Source organism: Elgaria multicarinata, chromosome 19 (assembly GCF_023053635.1).
Source record: "Elgaria multicarinata webbii isolate HBS135686 ecotype San Diego chromosome 19, rElgMul1.1.pri, whole genome shotgun sequence".
NCBI classification, from domain to species: domain Eukaryota; kingdom Metazoa; phylum Chordata; class Lepidosauria; order Squamata; family Anguidae; genus Elgaria; species Elgaria multicarinata.
The window spans coordinates 6539137-6555993 of NC_086189.1; the positions used below are offsets into that span (position 1 = coordinate 6539137).

At 40.5% G+C, this 16857-nt stretch overlaps 1 protein-coding gene across 4 annotated transcripts in view; it reads left to right on the forward strand.

The window, feature by feature from the left end:
* Positions 1-16857, forward strand: part of DENND1A (DENN domain containing 1A) — a 297718-nt gene that overhangs the window by 62117 nt on the left and 218744 nt on the right. For all 4 annotated transcript variants that reach the window (XM_063144890.1, XM_063144892.1, XM_063144891.1 and 1 more), the window contains exon 3: positions 12183-12226. In XM_063144890.1, the coding sequence (XP_063000960.1) occupies positions 12183-12226 (44 nt within the window). The remainder of the gene's footprint in view (positions 1-12182; positions 12227-16857) is intronic.

Genomic DNA, 16857 nt, shown 5'->3' on the forward strand with positions numbered 1-16857 from the left:
TTAAGTTCAGCTCAAGCCCCCCCACCCCTTTTTATCACCTGGTAATAACTTATCTCCCCCCCCCCCCCCAAGCCACTTCTGCCTCTGTTATTTTGGTATAGGGCCATTGGGTTGTAGCTCTGTAGACTTGGCTTGCAGCCTGCAACTATACCAAACAGTTGGAAAGAAAACCGTGTTTCATTTTGTTTCAGTAAGTACTGGAGTTTGCAGCTCATCTTGGAATTTTGCATAGAATTGCTTGAATTAGTTTCCCTGTCTAGCTCAATGTTTTGGAAGGGAAAGAGATTGAGAATAGTTATTTCCTGTAAAGGCACGGAGGATGTTTTGGAAAATGATACTCTGTTTTATGCTCAAATGAGCCCTCTTTTAACATAGCTCACCCTGTTCCAAAGGTTCACAGTAGGTGGAAATAAGACTAAGAAATGTATATGCATGGTAATTTTTTTTTTATCTAACTAGGAAATAGCTGAAAATAGCCAAATGTTTACTGTTCTCAGAAAATTCAGATTATGGTTTGTTTCCCTAAAATTTTGGCATGTCACAATTCTATTTTAGCTTATTACAGTGGTATGTATACCTTGGGAAGGGGGATTGTGGAATGGCCTGCCGGAGGAGATTTGTAAAGTTAACTCTCTGTGTGATTTTAAGGCAGCTTTAAAGACTAGCCTTTTCCGGCAGGCCTATCCAGATCAATGTAAAATCAAGAATTTTTAAGATGTATTGATTCTGTACTAATGTTGTTCCCCGCCTCGATCCAAAGGGAGAGGCGGGTAAGAAATAAATTTATTATTATTATTATTATTATTATTATTATTATTATTATTATTATTATTATTATTATCGTCCATACTTAAAAGGCAAGGAGCAGCCACATGCCTTAAGTGTTCTGGTGAAAAACATGTATTTCCTTCTACCTGCAAATATAGGGCATTTTTTGAAACCGTGGCACTAAAAATGATGTTAGCCAAAAGGCGCAGTAAATCTTTTTTCTTCTTCCCATTTTGCTGTATTTTGGTATCCAAGTGACACTGAAGTGGTCAAAGAAAAGAGCAGCCATAACATGCATGAGATTCCCACCCTGTCAGCTGGAAAATTAAATCAGGTTCCAGCATGGGATTAACGCTCAGGGTTGCAGGGAAGGGCAGGTAGTTTCTGAAACGGCATGAAATTGCAGAATGAAGGTTTTTTAAAGTCCCGCTTTCAGGTCTTTGTTCAATAAATCCCTCTACCACTGGGCATTAATGATGTCCTGTATTAACAAATACATTAATTTCACTTTGCAAATCAAAACGCAGTTGGATATATGATAAAGAGTGGAAGGCTTTTCATCACGCGCACACCAAAATTAAGTGCTTCAAGTGGGTATTATATAAACAGCTTAACACTGTTTTTGCAGTAGTCCTGTCTTCAACTTGAGCCAGGCAATGCTGAGTGAAGAAATAAAAGTCCTGTTTCGGATGAACTACCATGCGCAAGTTGGCCTATTCTTGTTTTAACCATATCCCAAATGTTCAGGATAGTTTCCAACCCCTTTTGAAATCAATAGATAAACTCTTAAAAACAATGCACAAGACACAAGGATAAGTAAGTCACCTAGTAAGTCCCATTGAACTTAGATGGATTTACTTAGGAAATATGGGTAGGACTGCAATGCATATACCCTGCAAAATTGGAACTTGGCACGTGTGTATCAGACTTAACGTGAAAGAGAGTGAAGAGGCAAATTGTTGCGCAGATAATCTCGTTGCTGGTATTCTCTTTTTTAAAAGCTAGAAATTGACTGTTTAATAGGAAAACAAAAGCACAAAGGTGAATAAAAATGTGTAGTAGAAATCTTCAGCTGTACATCTTGAGAGGTTTTTTGTCACATCCACAGGGAGGTGGACTTTTATCCACCTGTTGTAACCTGTTGGATGAAATCATAGGTTTGGAGAATGACTAGTTACCTTGAAAAATAGACTTGTGTCAATTATTTTCCATTAATTGCTCCCAGCAAAGACAACCAGCCCCTAGCTCTTGCCTCGGCCAGCTGAATATCCAGCGTGCCAGCATATTTTTATAATGCAAGAAGCATTCTCTTCCCCCACCCCCTATAAAACTGATGGGACATGTCATTTTTGAATTCCCACTAGAGCAATGAGCTTATCTGAATAAAGGAGCTAATTCACATTTTACAGCGTAAGAAAACAAAGCTTTTAATAGCAGACGTAAATTGCATTTAAAATGTAGGCAGCCTTCTTAAGTAATTTGTAAATGTTTTATTGGTGCAAAGCCCCATATTGTGGAATGATCTCTTTGTTTTTTCCCCCGTAGCAGACTCTAAATGTTATAATTTCTAATGCTTGTTCTTTTAACTTTTCCAGTTATATTTATGCTTGTAATATGAAGCAAAGCTTGTGGAGAACAGCTTTATTTCAGCACATCAAAAACACTTGTCTGTTTTGGATGTGTTTTGAAAAAACAGAACAGTTGAAATAGAAACCCCATTTTCTGTTTATTAAGCACCTTAAAAACCTGGTTTAAGTTTGTATAAATAGAGGTTCATATTGGTAAGTATATCATGTAGACCAAACTATGATGTCCTTTCATTGTGGAGACCTAAGCCTATACCATTATAAAGTTCTTTTTTAAAAAAATATCCTCCAAATATCAAATATAACCATGCAACATTATAGCTACCTTGTATCCTGAATAAATGCAACAGCTTTAAACACAAACCTTCATTAATGTACCAGACATTTGAGAGAGCCTTTTTCACTGACCTTTGAGAGATTTTGCAGAAACACTTGTGGAATGCTCACGGACTTCTGTAACCTTGTGGCTCTCTCGCTGGGTGTGTCACCTTTCCTTGGGTTTCCAATGTGGTCGTGTGCTTTAGTGCCACTGTGCGCAAGTTAACATGAGAAATAATAACTGCGCTTAAAGTTTTTTTCTGTTGCTGTTTGGAAGCTCAGATGCAATTCCATCTCTCTCATTCCCTCTTTCATTCTCTCTCTCTCTCTCTCTCTCTCTCTCATATGAAACTTACTGACATGCGGTGCGGTGCTGCCGCCCTTCCCCTCATCCCCAAATATCCCTCAAAGACAGACAGGAGTGATTGCTTGGGATGTCTGGGCAGGAGGCGGGGTGCTTGGGCTGGCCGATGGCCCTCTGTTTCTTGTTCAGGAAGCTGCTGGTAGTAATGGGCTCCATTTAGGAGTGCAGGCCTTAGAGAGATTCCACAAGTGAATTTGGATTTCTGGGTTTGTGAGCAGTTTATTGGCCCAGCCGTCTAGTCCCCATGGCCTAACGTGACAAATACTAAGCATGTGTCACTGAGATAACACACATTCTTCCCTTGTTTACCCCCTGCCTCCTCTGTGTTCTCCCCAGTGCTGAATTATAGATTGTAAACTCCTCTGGGTACAGAATCCTCTTGTACTCTGTAACGTGAAACACACACTGATGGAGCTTATATAAATAAACAATTGGAATCGTCAGGGTGCTCAAATACATGATGCTTGTGAGTGCTCTTCCTATCCTCCACGGCGGGTGGCGTGACAGTTTTGTGACCAAAACAACAAAGAATCTTATGGCACCTTGAAGGCCAATAGATTTACAGTGGTGTAGCTTTTGTGGACTAGAAACCACGCCATGAGTTGCGTGAAGTGCAACCCCATGCTGACGGTCGAGATATTCTTTAATACTATAAGGCTGTCAATTTACCAGTTGGATCCTAGGTCTGCACTTCTTAATGGAGCCTGGTTGCTAACTCAGTGTTCTGTTTCCAGCTGTGTCTAAGCAGGTACTTCTGCTTGCTTACAAGGAGAGCATTGAAGGGGATGACCTAACACAGCCTTTCCTGACCTGGTGGGAAGCTGGGAGTAGTCGTTCAGCATTCACTACCACAAGATGTCGTGATGGCTACCAATTTGGATGGCTTTAAGAGGGGGTTGGATAAATTCCTGGAGGAGAAAGTTATCAATGACTACTAGCCCTGATGATTATGGGTTACTCCAATATCTAAGGCAGTAAGCCTGTGCGCACCAGTTGCTGAGGATCATGGGTGGGAGGGTGCTGTTGCACCATGTTCTGCTTTGTTGCTCGCTGGTCTACAGCTGGTTGGCCACTGTGTGAACAGAGTGCTGGACTAGATGGACCCTCAGTCAGATCCAGCATGGCACTACTTATGCTCTTAAGCACATGTGGAGAGCACCAGGTTGGGGAAGTCTGGCCTAGTGGTCCTGTGTGTAGATTTCTCATATGCTGGGTTTCGTTTGAAATATTCATTCCTCAAGCTGTAGAAAGCAGAGCCCACAGAGCAGCAATGAAATGTAACTCTTCAGTTATAAACTTGCAGTTGTAAACTTGATGTGCTTAAATTTTCGGAAGAGGACAACTTAAAAAGTGGGCCTCGAAATAAGCAACTTCGAAACAAATATGGATATTGTGTTTCTCCCGTGATACTGGCATGGCCCAAACACAATGCAAAATCCTGAGTTGTGCCACTTCAACCTGTTAGTCCCTCGTTTTAGAATGTTCTATGAATCATCATCATCATCATCTGCAAATACAAAACTAGCATGCTGAGGAGAGATTGTAGCCCTGTCTTCTCCCTGCTGTCCTAGTTTTCTATTTGTGGGGATTTTTTAAAAAAATAGGTGTGCATTTAAAAACACGACCAACCCCATTGCACCAATTGCAGGCTAAAACTTTTATGTTGTGTAGTAGCTAGAGTGTTGGACTAGGACTGGAGAGGCGAGTTCAAATTCCTGCTCAGCCTGAAGATCTCTGGTTGACTCAGGGCCAGGCACTATCACAGGGTTATTATGAGGATAAAAATGGGAAGTTTTGGAATATGGTGTAAAAACTGAACACCTTGGGCATTTTATATCTGAGTGCCTTGAGGCACTGCCTCTATTTTTGCTTTCTGTTATTCTGAGGAGAGGGGCGCATGTGCTATTTTGTATTTTTTACCACACAAAACTTATCCCACCAATCTTTCTATAAAGATTGAGGGGAAACTTAGTTCAAAGACAGGTGGCAGAAAATTTGGTGGGATAAAACGCACAATCGCTGTGGTGGGAAAGGGGACTGTGAGGCGCAAAGAGACTCTGGCTGAGGGAGGAAACCTGAGCCCTCATTACTGCTCTGAGCAATAATGGCACCTCCTGATGGATGTGTGTCTGTGCCCCACAAGCCCCCACCTCAAAGAGGCTCAGGATCCCAAGCCGGGAAGTGTGGGAAAGGCTGAGGTTCAATCCTGCCTCACAAGTTCCCTCCATGCCAGACCTCATCACCACCTGAGGAGGAGGAAAAGGCGAGAAATTGTTACTGGGTATTTTGTTCTGTCTGCCCTAATGGCAGTTAAAGGTTGCCATTTTGGTGAGGCCCATGAACTGGCTTGCTAATGCCAGGTGTTCTCTGAATTTCTTCATTGTACAATTCTTGCTTGATGCCCATTTCCCTTGGGGTTAAATAAATCTTGTTCACTCGTTTTGTAATTTCTGACAGAGGTTAAGAGTGTAGCTAGTCTGGAGTGAGGAAAGAGTACATCTCTTCCCTGACTCCGTGTTAGGAGACATAGAAGTTGGAGGTTTCCAGTGCTACACTTCGGTCTATGTTTGAGCATTATTGCAGATTTAAAAATCTTTTGTTGCTAATTCCTTCTTGTTTTTTGGCTCTCTGTGTTTGTGCTGGGTGTGTGTGTGTTCTGTTGGTTTTTGTTTCTTTAATGACTGGATTTGTGAATCGCCCAGAGAGCTTCGGCTATTGGGCGGTATAAAAATGTAATAAATAAATAAAATAAATAAAAATTTTATAAGCTAGCCTCACCCAACCAGGCACCTTCCAGGCTGGGAATGATGGGAGTTGTGGTCCAAACACATCTAGGGGCCACCTGGTTTACAAGATTAGGCAAGATGCACATTTTTATAATTATCATCTTCACCCACCCAATCTAAACTTGTCTGCAAGCCTACGTTATGTAATTCTCTCATTGCATGGGTTGGTAGGGCAAGTTAGATTACCCACTGAAGAATTATTCCATATCTTGATCTTATGTAGTTTTCCTCAGAGCAATAGGAGTTGGGGGGCACTATACGAAATTGAAGGGTAATACGTTGATAACAAACAAATAGTAATAAATAAATGACAGCACTTCTTCATAGGATCCTTGCTGCCACAGGATGTAGTGGTAGCCACTGGCTTGTACGGCTTTAAAAGGGGATTTGACAAATTCATGGTTAATGAGAGGTTTGTCAATACCAATTACGTAGGTTAGCTAAATGGAACCTCCATGTTCACAGGCACTCTATCCATTGAATACTGATTGCTGGGAAGCAACAATGGGAGATGGCTATGTCCTTAAAGCCCTGATTGTAGGCTTTCTGGAGAAATCTGCCTGGCCATGCTTGGTGGGGCAGGATTCTAGACTAGTTGGCCCTTTGGTCTGAAACAGCAGGGCTGCTCTTACATTCTTAGTGTGCCACTGGAGAAAGCGCAAGTGATAAGTTAATTGGTATTTTGTTCCGGCTTTTATGTTAGTTGCCTTTGACGTACTTTTGTAGCCAAAAGGCGAGATACAAGTCTTATTAAATACTATTAAGTAAAGTGTATGAATAGTGCATAATGCTCATTCATTCTGTTACTATGCTTCATCCCTTCCAAATGACTATCTATGTAATGTTTCAGAAAATGCTCCCTGACCATTGAATACTGTATTTCTTCAATTGTAAGACGCCATCGATTGTAAGACGCACACTAATTTCAGTACCACCAACAGAAAAAAAAACCTAAGACACACCCGCGATTCTAAGACGCACCCCATTTTAAGAGATGTTTATATGGGGAAAAAGTGTGTCTTAGAATCGAAGAAATAGGGTACTTGAAGCATTGGCACTGATGCAATGCAGCCCATAGAGTAGTGGTAAAAATGTACAGGCATGCAAATGGATTGCAGCCAGATGGAGAATTTAAAGGCATTTTGCAAACTGCAGGGTGCCAGGATGTGTCCGTATGCCATGCTGCTGCTGCTGATAGAAATTAGGGCACTTGGAAACATGAAAGGTATATAGCAGCTTGACTCAGAAAAGTTGTAGATTGGGGTGGTCAGTTGCCTGGCCTGCTGCCCAAGGGGCCATCATCAGACTCACAGAGCTGCTGGTTATTTCCTGGAGCCCAAATCCTGGTGCTACTAGATTCCTAGTGGAAACGCCTGGATGGATGGATTTGGCATGCAGGCAGCTTGTTGTGGTACAAGGTTATGCAGTCTGCTCAGATTTTGCTAGTGTGCTAACATAAACCTTGGGGAAGCTGGGAACAATATGGCAATATGCTTTTAGCATCTCCTTACTAAGATGTGCAGACAGTGAGCCTGTAGCACTTGTAGGATTGTGACCACCAGCGCAATGTTTGAGTGCAACTTAAATTTTAAATGGTCACGACCTAAGCTGAAATGGCTTATATACTTTCCCATGAAGGCTACGGGTTGTATTTGCTCCAAAGTGCATCCCAGAATTGCAGGTGTGTGTAGAATGTCATTGTTACTGCTTTGTATTGTGGTGTTAGAAAGATGGTAAAATGCTTAGGTGTTAGCACAAAGCTCATTGGTGCTTGACATTTTTAAGTCCTGTTTTAAGCTTTAAGTTGGGCAACGCCTTCCCCCTTCACCTCTTGGACCACTGGTGTATGCAGCAGATCTGTGTACTGAGATAGATAATACAATGTTTTCAGATGACAGGCAGAGGGAACTAGTTTGCATTAGGTCCCTTGGTAGGATACCCTCTCTGAAATTTTGGGTATGCAGAAAACTGATTTTTGCATCCTATTTCTGACATTTTTAGTTTGTAATCTGCTATGCTGATGACTGACTGAAAATTTAAATATGCTGGTCTGTGGTTGTTTTCATTTTACTTTATTCTTATATCAGCCCCAAATGCTATAGACCCTGTACCTGGGAGCATATTATGTAGCTTGGAAGTAACATCCCTCTGTTTCTCTTTATTTTAGTTTATCCTTCACCTTTTCTTAGGTTCCAGCTGGAAATATAACCTAGGTTATTGGAAGGGAAAGGAATATCTGTAATGCTGGAAAAGTAATAATTTATATGTTTAATTATACCTTTCCTATGTAGAAAGCATTTCCATGAAGGAAAGTATGAAAACCTCAAATTTGCATAGACAAAGCCAAGTTGGTTAATGGAACCAAATTATATAGAGTGGTTAAAATAAAAATGAACAGCGAGGAGCTCCAAAGTGATCTGTCCGAACTGGGGTAATTGGCATTAAAATGACAATTACGGTTCATTTAAGCAAGTGTAAAGAGATACGTGTTGGGGCAAAAAAGTCCTGACCACGTATATGATGATGGGGTGTGAATGGGCAGTGACTCACCTGGAATGGGATCTTGGGGTTGTGGTGAATAGATTGATGAAAATGTTGACCCACTGCAGAGCTGCAAAAAAGGCAAAATCATCAGGAAAGGAATAAAAAAACTGCCAATACCATAATTCCTTTATACAAATCTATGGTGCAACCACACTTGGAATACTGTACTCAGTCTGATCACTACACCTGTAGAGCTGGCAGAGGTGCAGCACAGCACAACTAAAATGGTGAAGGGGCTGGAGCAAGTCTTATGAGCTTTTAGCTTAGGAAGAAGGTGAATAAAGGGGGACATGATTGAGGTGAAAAAGTATGCACCGTGTAAAGAAGGTGGATAGGGCAAAGTTTTTCTTCATCTCTCACAATCCTAGAATCTCAGTTCACCCAGTGAAGCTGACCGGTGAGAGATTCGGGACAGATAAAAAGAAGTACTTCTTCATACAGTGCATATTTAAATTGGAATTCTCCACCACATTATTGTAGTGATGGCCACCAACTTGGTCAGCTTTAAAAGGGGGTTGGACAAATTCATGGATGATAAGGGCACAATCCTATCCGTGTTTAGACAGAATAAGCACTATAACTCCCAGTATCAAGCAGGCAGCCATGCTGGTGGGGAAATGCTGGGAGTTGTCTAAACATGTATAGGATTGCATCCTAAGGCTATCAATAGCTACTAGTTCTGATAGCTATATATTACCTCCAGTATTGGAGCCAGTATGTCTCTAAATACCAGTTGCTATAGAAAATGAACAGGAGCGTGCTATTGTGCTTGTATCCTATTTGAGGGCTTCCCGTGGGTAGAACATTGTGAAAACAGAATGCTGGATTATATAAGCCTTTGGTCTGATCCAACCTGGCTCTTCTTATTGTTCTCATGTAGATTGTCACCTGTGATGGATCCATACACATGTTTCCATGAAAGGCCTTCATACTTAAGAATAGTAATTTTTCAAGCAATGTCTCATTAAGGAAAAGAATGAAATGCTTCCTAAAGAGAGATGTAGTACTAAAAGTAATAAAAGCAAAACCCTAACCCTTTATTGCTACCTCTATGTTATTGATTGTTTTGGGGGCGAGTTCCTCCAGTTCACAGTCTTATTTTGCACAAGAGTTATTTAATGAGGATCCTTACTTTAATTGAAGTATTCGGGACAAGCCCTTTGGCTTCTGTTCACACCATGGCAGGCACCCATGTAGGGGAATGTTGCCAAGGAGCTGTGGTCCATGCTAGTGAGGTGTTTTGAAGGAGACCCTCCAGGTTTGTGAGGAGGTAATATTTATTTATTTATTTACAATATTTATATAACACTCCCCATTGAAAATTTCAGAGCAGTGTACAAGATAAAATGAAAATAAAAACAGAATAAAACTGTATAATGATGTTTTCAGGAGGCGCCGAAAGGAGGACAAAGCTGGTGCCTGCCTGACCCCCAGAGGCAGGGAATTCCACAGGAGAGGAGCCACCACGCTGAAGGCTCTTCCCCTGGTGGACTCCAATCGGAGGATAGATCTGTGTGGGACCACCAGGAGCAGACACTCGGATGACCTCAGTGACCAGGCAGGGTAATATGGGTATAGCAGGGCTAGGAAACACCCATTTTGACCAGGGAGCCTGAAGAGTGGTTACCACTTAGAATATACATGACGAAGTGCTTGCTAGTGCATGTAGCTTGTTCACTCTTGCATGCCTTCTCCTGCTAGTTCAAGTGGTTTGAAATGGTTTGTTTAGCATGTTGTCCAAACCCAAGAAGCTAAGCTTGGACAAGGATCATAAACCAGAGTTTCTTTTCAGGTTAGGAATGATGGGTTATTTCAGAACAATAACCCAAGATCCCAGGTTCAGATGACATGGTAAGCAAACCATCACTGGTTTGTTTAGGCACTCAAACTAGCAGGATGTGTTAAAGGAGAGTGAATGAGCTGCATGTTCCAGTATGCAGCTCACTCACGGTAAGCTAGGATTTTCCAGAATGCTGGCTTAGTTCTGTGTAAACATGACTGCAAAGTGCTACAGAGAGTGCTGCAGTAGTTCAAACTTTAGGTGGGATTCCTGTACTGACTTACCTGAGATTAAGCCTCTTTGCACTTCATGGGGCTAACTTTTGAGTAGACAAAAGAACTTCAGAACTTTTCTTGACAGTTTTAGGTACAAAGTGATAGATTGTATAAAAATATTTTTGGGGATTAAACTTCATCACAACTGATATGCAAGGAATCTAATATCCTGTCATCTACTGGATAGCTTATTTTGTCTTCTACATGGGGTCTCAATTTCTGTTTTAAAAGCCCCCTCTCAAGTTCAAATGCACAGCTGAAGGGCTGTGATCAAACTTCTATGCACATGGAAAATTTAATAGTGAGTTCCTTCAGTTAGCTGTTTTTAAAAGTGCTCTTACTGTACATTTTAAATACTTTGTTGAAAGCAAGTACAGTTTAGTGGAAATTCTGCATCTGCTAACAATTGAAGTGCCAAATAACCAATTTATTAGCAAAACAAACTTTGCCTGTGAGGGAACTAGGGTGAGACATTTTTTAAAAAATAAATAAATAAAAGTATATGATGTATACATAATAAAATTATTCTCTGCCCTATAAGCCTTAACTCCAGTAGAGGAGAGCAGTAATTAAGCAGTAAAGATTGTTTACAAATCCCTGCTCCCTCCATAATGATCAAAACTTGTGGAAACTTTTTTTTTTTGCAAAAATGGAAAGCATGTGGTTAACAATGCATCCTGCACAGCAAGCCAATAGAACTGAAAATGTTCACAATTGTGCCCAAATGTTGGTCTGACGACGTACTCCTTGAATAAATGACAACTTATTTACAAAATCCAAGACATCTACTTTTTAATCTATTATTGTTGTAATTAAAAAATACACTGATAATACGGAACCTGGCAAGCATGGGAAATGCTGTTAGGGAAAAGCAGATGGTCGCAACAGAGTTGTTTTGAGATGGTTTGTCATAGAAATTATTTCTGTCTGGGTTTTGTTTTTTGCTGCTTCTGTTCTATTTAATACAATTACACTTGTTCAGAACTGCTGCTTCTTATGTTTAACTACCATGTTGTTTATCCTGAGAAACGAGGATGAAAGAACTTGGTTTTTGGGGGGTGGGTGAGGGCTTAATGGTGTAATGAAGACTTAATATTAGGGTTTCCTAATGTTAAAGTGGTTCAGGGTCACTCTAATTAGGTCTTTCCTGATGGCAAATTCTCTCCCTTTTTATAAACATTTTTAATATTTATTGTTTTGTATTGTATGCTTTTATCTGAACACCGCCCTGAGATCTTAATGATATAGGGCGGGATACAAATGTTTTAAATAAATAAATAAGTAGTCCACTTTCCCTTCCACCAATATACTTGAGTCAGATTTGAAAGAGCTGTGAACAGGTACCACTGAATGTACTCTTCTTGTTGGCTTGTTTCTCCCCCCCCCCACCTTCCATTTCTGCAGTTGACTAAATGAGGTGTCTGATTAAAAATAAGGAGTCGAAGCACGATTGGGACACTGTTCCCTTGCAACACTGCACGTAGCTGGCAATTTGCACCTGGTTAGTTTTTTGCATTAGATAACAGCCTAAAGTTAACAGTAGCATCAGGTCTCTTTAATTTCTTTTTTGTCTTTCTGGAAAGAGGGTAAAAGGAGAGTCTGAAGGAGTCCTTACTTCCTCTTATCAGTGCCTCAGCCTCAGCCGTCCTTCTTGGATCCCCTGCCAGGGCTGCTATCATCTTCTGATCAAATATTAATGTGTGATTCTCTGCTTGCTCACTAATCCAAAGCCAATTAATATTATCTGTCAATTATTTACAGATCCTGAGGTGCGGAGGCAATTCCCAGAGGACTACAGTGACCAGGTTTGGAATGCGTAATTAATTTTTTACACGACAAAATTCATTTCAGGGTTGTTCAACATATTATTACTGTTCTTTTTTAAAAAAAAAAAAAACACCAAAAGGGAAATAATACTTTAGCAGAAAAGAGAACTGTAATTAGAAAGTTGAGATGTTTAAAAAAGGATTGTATATATAAAATTTGTAAACTTGCATGGAAAAACTTGATTATAATGTTTTTGGCTCTCAGTAAGACTTTCACAGTTTATTAATATTTTGAGGAAGCAAATGCATGAATTTCATTTTTTAAATGCCTTTATACTGTCTCGGAGATGCTGCAAAGTGCTATTAGTTACAGAATCCTTATCTTGTAGTCTAAGGGTTATGAATTTACTTGGCATTTCCACACACACACACACACATATATATCCAGGGTCACATCAAAACTCACAGAGTGATGGAATAAAAAAGGGGGGGAGTGAGTGAGTTTGCATGGAGAATGCCGTGGGAATTTTGCAATTAGTGCTCAGAGTAGAGGGAAAAGGGAACACATCCTGCTACGCGATAGTTTGTGGGGACGATTGTGATAACCGAAAGCTACTGCTGATCTTGACGCTTTGAATGCATCTCATTAGAGAGTGGTGCAAGGAGGGAGGGAGGGAAGGAAGGAAGGAAGAGGGGAGTTCTATTTTTGCACTGTCGATGTAGTTACTATACTCTTGCCGCTTCACTGGGGAAGCTCTAGCTTTTGGAAGGGGTTTGTGTCAGGAATTGCAACTAGTCAGCTCTGGATTGAAACTTGATCGCTGGAGCAAATTCTTTTAATTGTTACATCCATGAAAATCTCCGTTTAGCTGGAGAACTCTTGCACAGTAACGTTAGGGGAGAAAAACTCCCGTAATCATCTGTGCCAGGTTTTAATTACATTTTCTTACAGAAGGTTTTGATTCTGATCCTTTTACCTCTCTCTCCCCAACCCCCCTTTAAAAAAATGTTTCTGTTTTGTAGAAGGCGTAGCAGTGTCTCCTGCCTGCTGAGCACGTCTCAATGTGGGCCCCTCAGGGTGCACAGACCTTGTCTTGTAGTGGTGTATACACCGGCTGGGACAATGGTTGTCCTGATGCCCGTACTCCTGGAGAGCTTCTGTTGTATTAATATTATTTTTTATAGCAGTGTGTTGCTTGACTGGGTTTTGCTACAGTTTTATAGTTGCCCAATTTTCAGTACTTACAGCGTAGAGTTGAGGTTGTGTAACAAAGCATCCTTTTGTAAACACAGGAGTCCTCATTGCCATCTCGTGCCAATAATCTGTTAATAAATAGCTCCCTAAGTACACTCAGCAGCATTGGGCCACAATGTGTGCTGAAATAGCTGCTAGTCTATCATGTGAAATGTAGTCGGATTAAGGGTCCCTCTGAGCTGTTGCTGTCTCTTGCGTCTGTGATCTATGGATTATAGGAGTGTCTCATACATAAAATATTTTTCCTTTTGTAAAACCACCGAAAAGAGAGAGAGAGATTTTAGCATGCTGTAAACCTCCTCCGAACAAATCAAGCCTACAAAAGCCAGAGTTGCAAGGATAATTCACTGGGACAGAACTTTCCTGATCCATATATTCACCTTGTGCTTTTTAAAAAAAAAGAAGGAAAAAAGATGGAAATCAATTCAGGGGGTGGGGAAGGAAGCAAACTTCTCAAAGTTAAAATGCACACAAATTTCAGAAGGACAGTAACCTTCCCCTTGATGCCTTTTAAGAAGCTGCAAGAACGTAAACTGCACTTAAGCCATGAAGAGATGCCAGACGCTTGTGTGAGCAAAGCTAAACATACCAACAGCCAACAATCCTTTTTGAATGTTGCTAATGTGATACGGAAAGTGGAGGGCAGCCATTTTAAAAACAAATGTGGATTCTTTCATTCAATTTAGAAACGTGGCAAACCTAAATGCCACCTCTAAAGAGATGTTAAGGATGTATTACGAGGCTGTCAGAGGGTGGAAAGTCGAACAGCAGGCACCTTGCAAGGAGTATTTATTGACCTCGGCTGGACCAGAAGCAAAGGTGGCAAAAGTGGCTGGTTTTCTTAGCTTTTAGGTGTGATCACTTGCAAAAATTGATAAACTATGCTACAAGAAAAAGAACAGCACCTTAACAAAAGTGTGCCCCTTTTTATAGTGTTTGTGTGTAGCTCGTGCAACTTGCACACGAGCCTTGTGCGTGCATCTTGGCAAATGTTCCTTGCTGACGACCCAAATCCATGAGGAATATTGTGAGTTAAGTCAATACAAGGCAATTCACTCATTAGTACGAAAGCCCTCAAGTTCTCCCCACTCCCGCCCTTCCCCAGTCTAAATTCTTGGCGCTTGTTTTTACATACAGTGTGTTTCCCATGTAGGCAGTGCGTCTGATCAGAGCTCTCACTGCCGCTGGATGTTTTATTCTGTGTGTTCTTTGTACCTTACAGTAAAAGAATCTGTCACAAATTATTGTGGCTCCCAGCTTTAGAAACCTGAGAAAAAAGGGAGGTTAGACTGACATCTGTGGCTGAATAATGATGGGCAGGCTTTTGGCTCCCCTTGAGCCACAAAGCTAGCGTTTCCTTTAGAGAGGAAAAAGGAGTAAGAAGAAAGGGGGGAGGGATAAAAGGAGGGTTACAAATCTGCGGTCCCGGAGATGTATTACTGTTGGGCCAGTTGTCTGCGTGGCACGATAATCCGTTTTGATCTCCTGTCTTAATTGTCTGCTAAAGACAAATGGGCAGTAAAAGTTCATCAGTTTCATCTTTTTTTTCTTCCTTTTTTTGCTTCTCATTTAGAGGCAGAATAAATGATCCGTCACTACAGAAAGAACTCCTTTCTTTTCCGACACGGGCGGAAATGCGGGACCCCAACACATTTTTATTAAAATATTTCTCCCTCATTATTTCAGCCCTCTCAGCTCCGATAGATCTTGCTGTTTCATGAAAAATGTAATCTGAAATGTAAATAAGAGATTTGGTACAAAGGGAGGAAGTAATGATCTCGCTAGCCACATCGTTGGAATCTTGATTGTAATTACCCGCCAAGGTGGACAACCCTGCACCCCCATTCTCTTCCCCCCCCCCCCGGTGACCCCAAAGTTGTCTTTGGAGAGGTCAGGCCATTGGTAGATAGAAATGGCTTAAACCTGTTAAAAAAAGAAACTTTAGTCCCTGGGATTTTATTTTAAAAAGTTGTATGCAAGATATCCAACGGCAATATGAATGGATGATTTCTCCAATTTTAAGGAGAGGCGTGCTTTAATGTTGACTATTTTTTTTAGCATATCATTCTCCTTATCTGTGCATTGCTGTTGCTGTTGTTTAAAAAATAGATCTCTACTGAATATGTGTGCATTTGTGTACATGTGCAGAGTAGTTTATTTGGAAATCATGCATTAATATTATGGTCTCTAGCATTGGCTGGTAACACATAATGTAAAACTGCTGAAATTTTAGCAACAGTTTTGTCACTCTGCAAGTCATTTTTATTATTACTACATTCAGATTCTCAAGGAGGTGAAAGGTTGGACATTATTTTCAGCCCTTCCAATCATTAAGAATACTCTAAGAGTAATCTCCATAGCTGGAAAAGAAAGCTACTTTAAAAAAAAGAAGAAAAAGCAGTACAACCCAAATGTGCTTTTAAAGAACCAAATTCATTATGTCTCGATTCTTCCCCTATGGCATTAATTTGAGGCTTTAATGACTCCTTGTGTACTATATCTGTTCATGAAGATGATAATCAACAAAACTTTAATTTTAACGAACGTTGATTCCATGGGCACAATCCAGCCAGATTTGAACCGCCCAGATGTGAACCACCCAGAGAGCTTCAGCTATTGGGCGGTATAAAAATGTAATAAATAAATAAATAAATAAATAAATATAATCACGTTGAAGTCCTATTGACTTCATTGGGAGAGTTAAGCATGTGCTTTAATCTCGCTCTATTGAAATCAATGTTGTTTAACATTGGTCAGCTGCATATTTAGACCCTGTATGTTAAAACCTATTCCACTGGGCTTCATCCTAACATGATCACGTAGTGGTGGTAGACTTGTGAGAGAGACAGAAAGAGAGGAAAAAAGAGAAGGAAGAAAGATAAACGGAAGCAGTGCATGAACATTAGTGTTTCGGTATTAACTACATAATGAATGTGGAGTAGAACAGGAAATATATGGGTATTGTACTATATTACAATAAGTCTGTAGCATAATGTATAGCATTATTTCTCTTTTCTTCTCCTGATATTCTTTATTTTTGTGTGCAAAACACTGATTTACATGCTCCATCTGCTTTGTAGCAATAGGATGACAACCTGCCTATATATGGTTTGATCAACTGCTGTATGAGAACTGGGGTGCTCCTTCAAAATTGCTACTCCTATTCTGTTTGTAGGTATTCACTACACCCCTTCTTTTCTACAGGCCCTGAAAGAGGGACTGTAATGAATCCCACCATCTTTCTACATTTATATTGAAACCGTAAACATTTTATGGCCTATTTTATATAGAAACTAAGAGTCTTTCTTGTACAAACTCTATAAGCCATGTAAAAAAACATGGCTCTGTGTGTGTGTTTGGGGGGGGGTGGAATTTAAAAAGGGGGGTTCTCTTTCTTTGTTACTGCATTACAAAC